Source organism: Acartia tonsa, chromosome 14, assembly GCF_053477335.1.
Source record: "Acartia tonsa isolate MP-2025a chromosome 14, ASM5347733v1, whole genome shotgun sequence".
Taxonomy (NCBI): domain Eukaryota; kingdom Metazoa; phylum Arthropoda; class Copepoda; order Calanoida; family Acartiidae; genus Acartia; species Acartia tonsa.
In genome coordinates, this window is record NC_137273.1 from 13,637,910 (window position 1) to 13,652,475 (window position 14,566).

At 32.7% G+C, this 14,566-nt stretch overlaps 1 protein-coding gene across 2 annotated transcripts in view; it reads right to left on the reverse strand.

The window, feature by feature from the left end:
- Positions 1-14,566, reverse strand: part of LOC145305193 (serine/threonine-protein kinase PLK1-like) — an 82,721-nt gene that overhangs the window by 9,315 nt on the left and 58,840 nt on the right. For both annotated transcript variants that reach the window (XR_013874525.1, XM_080146740.1), the window contains exons 6-9: positions 8,660-9,101; positions 7,200-7,337; positions 2,997-3,209; positions 2,013-2,117 (exon numbers count right to left, since the gene is read on the reverse strand). Coding sequence is in view for 1 of the 2 variants with exons in the window: in XM_080146740.1 (XP_080002866.1) it covers positions 2,013-2,117; positions 2,997-3,209; positions 7,200-7,337; positions 8,660-9,101 (898 nt within the window). In the remaining variant the exon portion in view is untranslated. The remainder of the gene's footprint in view (positions 1-2,012; positions 2,118-2,996; positions 3,210-7,199; positions 7,338-8,659; positions 9,102-14,566) is intronic.

The window sequence follows — 14,566 nt, forward strand, 5'->3', positions numbered from 1 at the left end:
TTCATAGGAAGGTTTTAATCTTTTATAAAGAGGTATTTCCAACCTCTCTGGTGCCTCTAGAGGCAAAAAGCATACGGTTTATTCATAACTGTATGAGAATTTATAGTTTATTGAGTTATCTTTATCCTAAATAGAGAGTAATATTTATTCAATAAATGAAAAACAAAATTGCGAAGATGAGAGAGGAATAAAATCATGGTTGTTACCGCCACGTTACTCAACACGTGTTGAAACAGGGTTGAAAACTTTATAAATGTATATTTTTGATTTATCTTTTAATGTATTCTTAAAACAGAATGCATATATATGAAATTAAGTAGGTAACTATTTTGGATGTAATAAAAAAATCAATCATTACTTGAAATTTGAAAAATAAATTGCTTTTTAAAAAGTTGGATGCTCTGTCAATAAATGGAGTAACAACGTGCTGATATAGGAAAAATATCAACACGAGATATGATGTGATGATGCAAATCAAATTCTGTTTATATGCAGAGTCAACAATGCTCCATCGAATCATTATATAAAAGTAACAGGATGTTTGCCTGTGTGTTTATAATTGTTTGTAGCAAGGAATCTCACTAACTGCCGGACTTATGTGTCTTCCTTATAGTGAAGCTTATTATAAGTTCAGGATAGGTGTTCCTTCTAGTAAATGATAAATTTATTAAATTGTAGTTTAGTTTTGGCCATAGATACTTTGAAAACCAACTAAAATCAGCCAAATTTTAAAAAGGAATAGAAAAAGAGACCTTTGTTTCAATGGTCCTTAGGTCCATTGGTGACAAAAAAACGTTGTTTTTAGTAGAGAAAGGTACCCAATATATTATAAGAATGGGGTAGTGCCAGAGAGGTGGTGAAAAACGGGATTAATTTGAATAAATTGGGAATTGTTAGGAATATATATTGAATTGACAAGATTGGGATAGGACGGAAGTTCCTACGTTTTATATTTGGAATACAGAACAAGGATGACCATTGATCGAAAACCAGATTTGTTTGGCTCAAGGAGCATAAGGCCCGGGCTAACAAAACTGGTCAGTACTAATTTATGATTTTTATTTTAGATTTGTAAAAAATTGTCTCTAATACGATGCTATACAAGATTTTTCAGTATAGCTGAGAACTGGTTCTAATCAAGCAGTTATTAATCGGTTTCGAAGCAATACTGGAAAATACTCAATTTAACTACTCTAGACAAACCAACACAGTCACTTATAAAGAAGATTCGCTTACAAAAATAATCTTTTTAGTATTATGCGTCTTGGTTATATTTTTCGTCTTATTTATGAGAATATTATTTTTATATTTAGGTCAATAAAAAATAACTTTTATATTATTTGACCTAAAACTATACTATACTGGAAACAATTGCGATTATATTACATGATAAAAAAGCTTCGAAACTTCTTAAAACAGATAAAACAATCCCAAGACTCATAGGCCTACTACTTTTAATAATACAAACTTAACTTAAAACTATAAAAACCTTAAGAATTAAAAAAATAATCTTTCTAGCATTTTATGATTGTAATACATACCAAAAAGATACAAACTAATAAGAAAGGGGTAAATGGGGTAATTTGCGGTTCCGGCGATCTTATGTGATATATTTGCGTTAATGAACCAACACAAAACAGAAAGGATAAGTAAAGTAAGAATTTTTCTGATTGGTGGTTACTATACAAACAAGCAAATTAATCATTATTGAGACAGAATGATTTGATGTTTTGTATTTTACAGCATCTTGATCACTATCTATTTGACTAGCAGAAAAGTTATGGTCAAAATATAATGACAATTCAAAGCTTTTAAGGCATACCATAACATATGGTAGGTCAATGTTATTTTTATGTCAAAATAATTGTTTGTTCTTTGTTTTTGTTAGTAATTTACCAGAGTTTCAGAATGATAATACTATTCTTTTATGTCTACAAACGGCGTATACGAGACAAGAAGTAAAGACCTTAATATTAGAAAAGCTTTGCAGTAATTATAGAAAGTTTGAATACCTTAGGACTATTATTTCTACTTGATAATGTTTGAATGTCGGGCTTGTACAACTTTGAGAATACTGTGTTAGCCACGCTCTCACACATACCAGGAAACATAGAGTCCTAAAAATTAATCAGCTGTTAGCAAGACGACATTTCACAAATAGATTAATCAGCTGATAGCAAAGACGACATTTAGCAAATAGATTAATCAGCTGATAGCAAAGACAACATTTAACAAATGAAATAAATAAATTAGCTAATAGCAAAAACGACATTTAACAAAGAATAAGGGAGAGAGAGAGAAAAGTAAGATAGAAAGAGAGACGGAGGGAACTGGGGTGGGGGGGAGGTAAGGTTGGATTTTTTTAATTGAGAGAACCGAACAGAGAGCAAGCAGCATTACATAAGAAAGAACCAAATGAACGACAGACAGACGGATAGATTATGGAAAAATTTAAGAAAACATTCTCTTTGTCTTATTATCATAATATTTATTGTAAAGATTAAAGGTAGCCTCAACAATTATTGGTAAAATAACACCAGAATTATAGGCTATGTAAGACTGGAATTAAATTGTGATTCTATAAAACCATATAGCAATTGACCTCGTATTAAATTAGAAGTAATTCTTTTTCTAGATTACGAATAGACTCTAGGGATATAAATATATGCCTACAATCATATAACATATCATAAAGTTTTTAAACATAAATAATAATAAATGCTCGAAAAAGTGCAGCAGACAAAATGGATTTGTCTATTTGGAAGTAATGGCGCGCACAGGGTATTACCAGGGGGGGGGGGGGGGGTGAAAACAACTTTTAAATGGGGGGCGGGGGGAGGGCGGTTGCAGTCCAACTAAATTTCAATGGTTAAATGAATCCATGATGGAAAAATAATGGAGCCTAAGAAAATAGAAAAAATTTGGTGAAATATGTAGTACTGTCAAATATATGGACGAAAATTTTAAAAGTAGCTGCGCTACTAAGAATTAATTACCTTTGATGAAATTTTTGGTGACTGCAACCTTTTCGAATCCAGGTTGGTCGTGGAGGCTGAAAGACGGGAGGCCAGCCCGTTATGATGGTGAGGATATCCTCCAGGTATAGGGGAGGAGTCAGTCTTGTATACAGGTGGGGCCAGCAGGGGGGTCACACTACACGCGCTGGGGGGCAGGCTCACGGGACAATATCCGCATGTAAAGAAGGGGTCCTTAAAATAAGTATATATATTAAGTATATTATTAAACATGACATTTATAAAAGTAACTGGATGTCTCTTTTTTGTTACCAAGAGATCTTAATAAGCAATGCACCAAAAGGCTCTCTTTTTCAGTAAAGCTTATTAAAAAAAATACTTTATACTACCTCTCAAGAGAAATCGCTTCTAGAGGCCTTAAGAACAATGTCTCTACCAAGATATCTTAATAACCACTGGACCCAAATGGCTCTCTTTAAAAAGATGAAACACCATCCAAAGAGAAATCTCTTCTAGAGGCCTCTAATGGTTTTGACGTTAGTAAGAATATATTGTATTTTTCTATTTGTCTGTCTATCCTATTACATAAAGTAGTAAGCTCTTTTTGTCTGTAGCGAAGGATTTTGCTAACCACAGAACCGATCAGTTTCTCCTTTCCAGGGTATCTTCTCATAGGTCCTGGGAAGGTTTATAACTCTTTTGCGGAATGGTACCACCAACCTCCCGAGAGAAATCGACCCTAGAAAAAAATATCCTCCCCCATAAAAAAAATCTCAACCCCAAAAAATAGTTTTATTTTTTCTTTTTTAATCTAAAATAAAAATTGGGTTATTGAATTCATCTTCCCCCCTCCTTAATTGCTCCTAGAGATCTATATATACCTGTCTAGCTGTCTATCTATCTACCTTTCTTAGGTTATACTGAATAACCAAATCTAAACTTGAGTCTATCTACCTATTGTATACATATATCTATCTATCAAATAGTCCATCTATTTATCTATTATATCCAATAAATAAATATGCATCTGTTTATTTATATCTTTTGTTTAGGAAAACTGTGTGATTAATCTGGCTAAGAGAGTGTATATGAGACTCTGAGGAGATACAAAATTATTTCAAACCAAGTCATGGATATGACAATGGACAATAAATTGATGTTCATTTTAAAATTATTGGTTGAAAAGTTTAAACACTACTAGTATGAATCTTCCAATCATTATTTATTCAGTATACAAAGTTTTTAAGCCATTGAATGAAAGAGTAACTTTTAACAAAGTACCCTCCCTCCCAAAATAATCATGTTTTAAATATTTTAAATGAGAAGTGCGTATAATACTTTGGATACCCCAGTATTATTTACAGTCTAATGTCCTCTCCCTCTATTTAAAAAAAAAACATAAATAACCTATCATTAAATTAAATAGAAAATGAAACTTTATAAATAAGCTATTTCTTTTAAATAAAATATAAACTTGTATATAACAACTTTGGACGTTTGTCTAAGATTTAGAGTATGTAAGATTTAGTGTGTGTGTGTGTGTGAGTGTGTGTGTGGATGTGTGTGTGTGAGTGGTAAATATTGCAGTAATTAATTACCCTACCTCACCTAACCTAAACCATTGCTAAAATGAACATACAATAAAGCTAATAAAACATATCCACTATTCAAAATAATAATTGATTTATTATTATAGATACTCGATCAGACACAATATCCGTTCAATTTCAGGAAGATGAATTATTATGTTGATAAAAATGAAAAAAAATTAAGATATTTCTGACAAATAATGTGATATGATTGTGTTATCATTGGACCAATTAAGGAATTGTACATCAAGATGTTTTATATGTTTGTCACTATTATAATAGGCAGAAAACTAGGAAGAAACATTAATGTATTTATTATTACTTTGATCTTACTCCAGATTAACATGTACTCTTTAACAAAGTGAGAATTGTAGCTGGCTAAAATAACGATCCTCCCTACCCCTTTCCACCCTACTGGATGAACGAACTGACCAGAATTAACGACAATTTTTCCACTGTCATAATATCCACGTATATGCTATATCCATTGCAAAATTAACCTGCTACAAAGCTGGGACACTTTTTGTTGTTAGCTAAAGCTTAATTCCCATTCTTTCTCCCATCCTGGTAAAAATACTAAAATTGGCAAAATTATGCAGCAATGTCTTTAAGAAACGCAGAAATGAGAGGGGGATGGGGTCTTAGAGATCCTCTAAACAAAGGATTCATTTTGACTTTTAGATGTTAGATTATTAAAAATTATTAAAATTCTAACAAATTACGATAAGAGGATCTAATATTTTTTATTCCAATTAAGCTTCGTTGACATATGTATAGGAAGTTATATGTGAATATTTATGGGGTTAGTTATGTTTTTAATTTAGTTGTTTACCAAAATTATTTACTAGCAACGTTTTTTTTATTTTCGGTGATTTCTCTTGCGAGGGGATGTGGTATACTCCCACAAAATAATTATAAATCTAAATAGGACCTTGAGAAACTAAATTGAAAGCGGGAACCATATCGGTTCAGTGGCTAACGATATCCTTCGTTACAAACGGATCTACAGACATTCTGTTACTTTTATGAAAGGATTGCTTTAAATGAAAAGGCTAGAATTCTAAATAAAAGAAATTGCACTATTAAAAATCCGCGACCTCAAAATTAATTTCCTTGAAAGTCAAAAAGCATATCTCTGCAAAAAAAACGCACACAAGAAAAATTTTGTTCTTAAGTAGCGCAGCAATAACAAGCTAACAAAATGCGTAAGGATAATTTGAATTTCAATCAATAATGCACGCCTTTGCATGACGTATGGACTTACTTATTTATAAGGCAGCTTCGCTACTAAAATATTTTTATAATGAAGGTATACATGTATACAAATATATAAAGTAAATTATATAAAAAGATTTGGCGAAGAAATCTAATTAATTTCATGTGTATATACTAAAGAAAAAAAAGAAGCATTTCCCTAAAAGGTTAAATTAGTACACTAGGACAAGTTAAGTCTTTAAAAAAGGTAGTTAATTATAATCAATAAAGTACCCAAAGTTTTAAAGCCACAGATAAAGTAAAGCATTTTTTATAAAACTTTGGATACCAATCATACCTAATTACAGTCCAATGTCTCTCATCCCTTTCTGGAGTAATGAACAAAAATTGTTAAAGGGAGGAATAAACAATAGATTTTTTTACTCCTTGGGAAATGTTGAAGAAAGTTTTAGAACAAATTTGCACATTAGAGAAAAGCCTAATTTTTCTCCTGTGCTTGTTTCTAATCTACACATTTTTCAAGGGCAGCGTAGCTGCTATACATTTCTTTTTTTTCGTCCTTGTTTTTTTTTTTATATGCAAGTAACAGGATCTGTGTGTGTCTGTATTTAGCGATGGATCTCGATAACATGTTAACCGATATGGTTCTCCCTTACATTTGTCCTAGCACAACTCACTACCATGCACAGCTAGACTTCTAAGACGTCTGTTGGATGTTACTTAACCTAGTATCACAATACAAGTAGATGATGCCTTGTGTTCACTAGATGATCACTTGAAATCAAAGGAGAATCCCGCCCCAGAAGGGATAATTTTGTACATCATTATTGGGAACGGAAAATAATATCCTTGTTCTTTTTCTGTTGTATCTAATTTTCAGAAGTTTTGGTAATTAGGAAAAAGTGTGTTTAATTAAATAAATACTTTCTGTTTGTATGAATTTACTTTTTTTCTCATCAAAATGCAAGTAATTTAAATAAGGATATGCTGTTATGTCAGGCGTTTTCAAATAGTACGAATTTTAGGTCAACTAATGCACATTTTTACCTAAATATTCTTATTCTTACTATCTATATATTTAGGTATCTATCTATCTGGTTTTTCTAGGTGTCTATATCATCTAATCTAGATATCTATCTTTCTCTTCAGGTATATATCTATCTATCCTTTCTGTGTATCTATCTTTCTATTCCAGGTATCTATGAATCTATCTATCTATCTATCTGTCCTTTCTATATAGTTATCTTTTCATCTTTTCTATCCATTTTTTTCTCGGTGAATCTATCGATCAATACTAGGTATGTCTATCCTTCTATCATATCCATCTTTTCTATGTTTCTACTTAACCATATTTTATAGGATAAATCTATCTAGGTATATTTACCTATCTATCTATCTATCTATCTATATATTTAAGTACCTGAGCAATATTTGGTACAAGAGGTCTTTGTTTCGGGTCTGGATGTAACAACTGGCGGATGAGCGAAGCCGCCAGCGGACTCACAGCCTCCGGGATGGAATACACGTTCTCGGCAATGCGGGTGTACGTTTCCTGAAGGTTTTTTTTCACGGTCATGTTTTTGTTTTGGATAGGGGGGGGGGGGATATAGAGACGTAAATATTGTGTGAGATTCTTGCATGCCCTGATAAAATGTTTCTCTCAGCTGGCTAATATAACGAAACCCCCCAACCTCTATTAACACTTTACCCCCATCCCCTCGCGTATTGACTAATATCTAAGGACTACATTTGCAACCTAAATAGACGACGAACATTTTAACTATCAAATTTCCACGTATTCTATTTCCATTTTCAGAATTGAGATAAAAATAAAGGATAGTATCTAAAATCTAAATATTAAAAGTTTAATTTATAGGTATTAAAAAATATTTCAATTTACTTTTAAAATTGAATTAAAGATTATCCTTTTCCCTTTAAATTGAAAATGTTAAAATTAATATAAGAAAAAATTAAAATTGAATTATAAGGAAACCTAAATATTAATTTAACAAGGATGACAACATCCATAAAAGCGAAGCACTGAAACGGTAGGACAAACGGACATTAATACTTGTATAGTGTCTGAACTGAATAATCAGAATATAAAAGTATAAGATTCGAAGCAAAATTGTAAGTAAATTTGTTGAAAAACTGCTTGATACAGGATAATGTTTATGAACATACTTACATCTTTAGGGCTTGATTATAGAGTTGCTTCGCTTAAAATATTGTTCTTTGTTGTCCCAAGAATCAATATACCAAATATCAGATCAAACGGATAATTAGATCATATAAAAATTTGTCGTTAAAAAAGTAGAAAAATCAACATGTTTAAAATGGACGTACGGACATTCTGGTAATGATTATAGAGTTGCTACGCTTTCTAAATCGTACCTATCTATTACAGCTATTACCATGCAAAATTTGAAATCGATAGGACAATTCTAACATGCCTAAATTAACGAAAAAAGCTATTTAAAAAATTAAAGAAATTAACATGTTTAAAATGGACGTACGGACATTTTGGTAATGATTATAGAGTTGCTACGCTTTCTAAATCGTACCTAACTACTACAGAAATCACCATGCAAAGTTTGAAATCGATAGGACAATTCTAACATGCTTAAATTAACGAATAAAAGCTAACTATCTCGGACGGACGGACGGACGTACGGACGGACGGACCGACCCTAATTATAGAAAAGCTTCGCTTTTAACAATAAGAATAATATACTAAAAAAGGGCAGCAATAATAAGTTTTTCTTAAAAAGAGTTATGCATTAAGAGTAAAATCGAAAATATTTGTTTAGACTTCATATAATCAAGAAAGACAAGGTCACAGAGAAGCTTCTAAAAACTAGAACATGACTGTGCCTTGAGCGTAGACGTTTCAAACGGAGGTTGTCCGACCAGCAGCGCGTACATAACACAGCCTAGCGCCCACACGTCGGCCGGGAACCCGTGTCCGTCCTTGTTTAACACCTCCGGCGAGATATAGTTAGGGGTGCCGCATATGGTCCCCTTCTTCTCCCAGCCGACCCGTGTGGCCAGCCCGAAGTCGCCGATCTTCACCGCCATCGTGCCGGTCAGAAATAAATTGCCCAACTTGAGATCTCTATGGATGATGTTCTGCGAGTGGATGTACTGCACCCCATTCACTAGCTGTTGCATGTAGTAGCGGGTCTCGATCTCGGTGACCACGTGGCGGGCCTTGAGCACGTGCACCAGGGACCGTTTGGAGCAGTTCTCCAGCACGATGTAGATGTTGTCCGAGTCCTCAAAGTTCTTGATGAACTGCACCACGTTCTTGTGGATCAGGTTTCTGAAAAATTAAAATATGTTAGAATAGTTATTTATCGCATTATTATTTACATATTTATATTATAGACAGCTTTCCGCAGATATTAAAATGAAAGATTAAAACAAGTTTTTGACCCGAGCGGCCGAAAGCCCGGGCTATCGAAACTGGTTTTAATTCTTTTTATTTTGTGGAAAATTGTCTTTAATACCTAGGTACACCTAAATATAAAAAAAATATTATTAGGACAAAATCATAATATTCATCTGCAGATTGTTTGAATAGCATGCTACACTATTCTTGACAAATATAAGTTGTAAAATTGCTACGCTCCTACTAAATAAGAAAAACCAGATCGCGACCGTAAACATCAAATTATCTAGTTTATATTTTGAATAAAAGAAATTGTGTTTAAATTATATGTTTTTACAATAGAAACTTTTTTTAAAAATAGCCAAAACTAAGGGAGAAAATACGTATAGTATAAAAACGAAAGCAAGTTTTAAAATCCCCAAAAGTAATACCTAAGTCTCTTGGGCTATTTATACTTTTTTTTACATTTGCTATTTTAAATAAGATTATTTTTGTGTTATTTGAGTAACACTTTTTAAATTTTCACCATCATCCAAAAAGGTTAACGCCTTCCCCCCGAAAGACACAAAAAAGGGTGTCCATATAGAGCTTGACAAAAAGTGAATTCGTAATTTTTGGTGTAATAAGTTTTGTACTTCCCTAACAAGTTGGTAATTTGATTGTCTTTTAAGATCTCAATAAATACTGAAGCCATTTCAGAGAAGCTTCAAAAAGTTCTTGAGATGGTTTTAAGCCATTTCACTACCCTAAATACTAAGGGAACAGCCGCTAATCCTTTTATATATAAGCAACAGGATGTTTGTCTGTCTTTACCAAGAGTGATCTCGCTAACTGCTGAACCGATATGGTTTTTCTTTACAATGTAGCTTCTTATAAGGTCCTGAGAAGGTTCATAACTATTTTAGTGGAGGGTACCACCCACCACCCTCCCAGGTGTGCCCCTAGAGGCCTAGATGGCGTAGCCGCTAGTAATAATATATAACAACACATTATATTACAAATACTTCTCAAGATTAAATATGATAATTTCAGTATCAAAATATTTAATTCATGTTTTGATATTAAAATATCGGATTAAAATTGTAAGATTTCTTTAAAGGAACTTTAAATACCTACACAAAAATAAAGCTTCACAAAATTGAGCTATAGAAAATGTACTTAAAAGTTAAAAATAATAACATAAAAAAAAGGCAATTTAATATTCGCTAGGATGGCAAATTGAAGCTAAAATTGCAATGTTTTAAACATAAAAAAGCATATTTTGAACCTTTTTGTAAATAATCCCTGAAACGGGCATCAACCCCCTTTTTTATATAGGCCTTTATTTCCTTTCTCCTTTTCTTACTATATGTCAGGGAGGGATGGGGGGACCATGGACTGTTTATTACACTAGTCCCAAAAGTTTTATAATAACATTTTCTATTCGTTGGCTTACAAATTTGGGGACTTTTTGATTTCAATTGGGTAATTTATCAAGTTCAGTGTCCAAACGTTTCAACCACTAATTGTAATCTATAGATGGGGTATTTTTGTGTCAAATCATTGGAGATTTACATCAATTTATCGGCCATTGACTTATCCCTTTTCACCCCTGACTATATGTAGTTTAAATTTAAGTGTTACTGTAAACAAATAGAATTAAATAGAACGCACTTTTCTAGATTAAACATATTAATGTGATGGTGCTCTTTAAGAATTTAGATACATCAAGACAAATTTTAATGGGTTTTTCGGGATTTTTTTTATATTCATTTATAATGTATTCAAAGACTTTTTTACAATTTTGATTGGACTTATTTATAAAAAGCCTCACTACAGACTTATATGTTGTCAACTTTAATTGAGGTCAAAAGATTAGGCTTTTTTGCTGTCATAACTCTCTTTGTGTCGTTTATTTAATACTACAAAAATTATGAATTCAAAAACAGCAAAAATGTTTCAATAAAGTTATTTTTTTGACACTTTATAACACGTCCAAAATAAGCTATATAGTAATGATAGTCAATTTAGCAAAAGAAATGTATTTTCAGTATGGCATCGAAACCGATTAATATCCGCTGGATTAGAACTGGTTATCAGCCATACTGAAAAATCATCTATAGCATTGTATTACAGACAATTTTTTTACGAGTGATAAAAGAAAAATTATAAAATTAATACCAGTTTTGTTAGACCAGGCCCATGGCCGGCTGGGGCTAACAAATTGTAATTTTATCTGTTTTTAATGGACGTTTGGCATATTTTTCTTCACTTGTCATGTTCGTATTCATCTTGTTTTAACTTTCAAAAGTTTAAAGTCCCCTTAGCCAATTTCCCATATTGATTAATTGGGACAAAATCTCCCCCCCCCCCCCCACTAATTTTTAGAGGGTGATTTTTTTCGATCTTTCGAGGGACGAGACAATAGACAATAAAATGATGAACAACCCTAATAATGAGAAACAAAATAATCCCTAATCTAAGTTAAAACTGGTTAAAAAGTTTGGACACTGATGATGTTTTGTTTCACACGATTAAGATTTAAAAAGTCACCAATGTTTCTTTCCATTTTTATTGAAGACGATCCCTTTTATTTGATCATTCATACATAACATTTTTTTAGAGGGGAGTATAAAGCGGGGCCTTTATAAACTAAATAGGATTTCAAACCCTTTTTAATCTTATCATTATAAGTGAGATAGAATTTACAAATAAAAATACCAACAAATTAAATGAATGTACCATAAAAATGTTTCTTTAATTAAAACAGAAGTAGGTTAAAATTACTGTTATCCCAAGGATCTTAGGGGATAAGAGAATGGACGATAAATTGATGTAAAACATCCACAATGCTTTGAAAAAATATTACCCTCTCTATAACTTAAAATCAGCGTTGTGGAGCCGAAGCTGGGAGCCGCCATATTTTGCTGGAGCCAGAGCCGTAATTTTCGTTAAAAAACAGCTACGGCTCCGGGTTAGCTAAAACCAGAGATTTTTTATTAATTTTAATTTGGTTACTCTGTTGTGTTCGTGTGCAAACGCCCCTTTTAAGTTCATTTTTATCAAAAATTTAACTTTTAAAACCTTCAAAAGTCAAAAATAGACTTGGCCAAAAAAATATGCTGAGTTTTTCTTGATTTTAGGCCGGAGCCAAATTCCGAGCCGGAGCCGCACCAAAATCAAATGGCTCCGCAACGATGCTTAAAATACTTGGTACCTACAGACACACATAAACAAACCAATATAGATTAAATAAGAGTACCGAAAGCTTTAACAAACTGATAAGAAAACGTATTAAATCTTTGGGTTCCGGAGTTATTTACAGTCCAATATATCCTCCCTTCCCTGCTTCAGTAAGAAGTTTGAGTGGTAGAATTGTCCCATTATAAAAAATAAGGCACACAATTTGTGCTGTTATATAAACATATTTTTTGAAAAAATGACACATAAGCAATAAAGAGATGTAATAATATGCTAATGTCCAGGGAAAACGGGGACATGGGGCTGTTTATTACAATAGTCCCCAACATCTTATAATGACGTTTGCTTATTCGTTAACTTAATAACCTTGGGGACTGAAATTGAATTTTGATGGGTTGGTCAAAAACTTTCAACCACTAGGAAAAGTAATCTACAAAAGGGGTAATTTTGTGCATCATCATTGGGGAATGGGATGTAAATAATTTATCGGTCACAATTCGTCGAATTTCATAAAAATGAACATAAAATAATTGCAAGTTGCCATTTGTTTATTGCAAAATGATTTACTGAAAGCAAAAAAACATTTTATAAAAATTTTGCAGTAAAAGCTGTCCGTCCCTTAATCTATCATCTGTGCACAAATTGTACACAATGTACACAAACATTAAAGGACGCCTGCAAGAAATAACACGCTTTAACTGCTGAAAGACTGCCACAAGAAGACCCAATACCCCAAATTTAAAGCCTTTAGCTTCAATAACAAAAAGTTCTAGGCATTTCAAAATAGCATTTTATGTACAACTAGCGGCTTCGCCCCTAGCCTCTAGGGGCTTTGCCCCAAGAGATGACAACAACAAAAAATAAGAAGAACTAAAGAAATCTTCTACAAAAGAAATTTTCTACAAAAGAATTCTTCTACAAAAGAATTCTTCTACAAAAGAATTCTTCTACAAAAAAAAAAAAAAAAAAAAAAAATGGGGGGAATTTTTTTCGTTTTTAGGGGGGGGTTGGGGGTGTCCCACCCCCCAAGAAAATAGCTTAAAACCACCACAGGACCAATAGGTATATACCCTGAAGAGTAGAATCCAATCGGTTCAGCGGTTACCGAGATCTTAAGGGACGGACGGACGGACAGACAGACGGACGGACAGACGGACAGACATCGTTTTACTTTGTATTATAGATGGAATTTTTGAAAGATTTCCAATGCTCATAAAAGAAAAAACAATATAAAATTACGTTGCCTAGACATAAAATTATGACCTTATCTTTGTCAGAAACTTAGATTGCCTGTAACTGATTACATTTTTACAATAAAAACACCACATTTCATAGTCAAAATCTATGAAAAAAATTCGATTTAAATTGCATTTTTAAACGAAAATCATAGCGGAAACAAAGGGGTAAACTAATACAAGCTTAGCTGTGATTGGTTGTTAAGCTGATTCAGCCTTCTGATTGGCTACAGTACATTCGGTACAACGATTTTGACTATAAAAATGGGTATTTTTATTGTAAAAATATAATTAGTTACTGGAAACCTAAATTTATGACAAAAATAAGCCTATAGTTTTGTTTCTAGGCCACGTAGTTTAATTTTAAAGTTTTCAACATGAGCATTGCAATTCTTTCAAAATTTCCATTGTACATAAAATGTCATTTTAAAATGCCTAGAACTTTTTGTTATAGAAGCTGAAGGCTTAAAATTTGGGGTATTTGGTCTACTTGTGGCAGTCTTTCAGCAGTTAAAGCGTGGTATTTCTTGCAGGCTTCCTTTAATGTGTACTTTAAAAATCTGAATATTTAAGGTGTAAGTAAAAATATGTTTCTAAGGGTGTGTACTCACTTACGCACATGTTCATCACATCAACAAATCATTAGAGACCTCTAGGGTCGCTTTAACGGGGGGGGGGGGGGGGTCCCGAGTCGATTTCTGGTATTGGTGATATTAATAAACCTTCCCAGGACCTAGGAGAAGCTACATTGTAAAGAACAGCCATATCGTACCAGAGGTTACAAGACGGACTTCTATACTCTTTTGCTTTAATCTTGTGATTTTTAATAAGCACTATGTTATATACTTGCTATTCTGCCTATACTATTTATGCGAAAAACACTAAGCACATGTGAAGATATGCGGAAATCAAGGAAAACCCCGCGTATATGTGCTAGGGAAATATATTGTTTTACTGAATATACAATTATGCAGCAAAGAT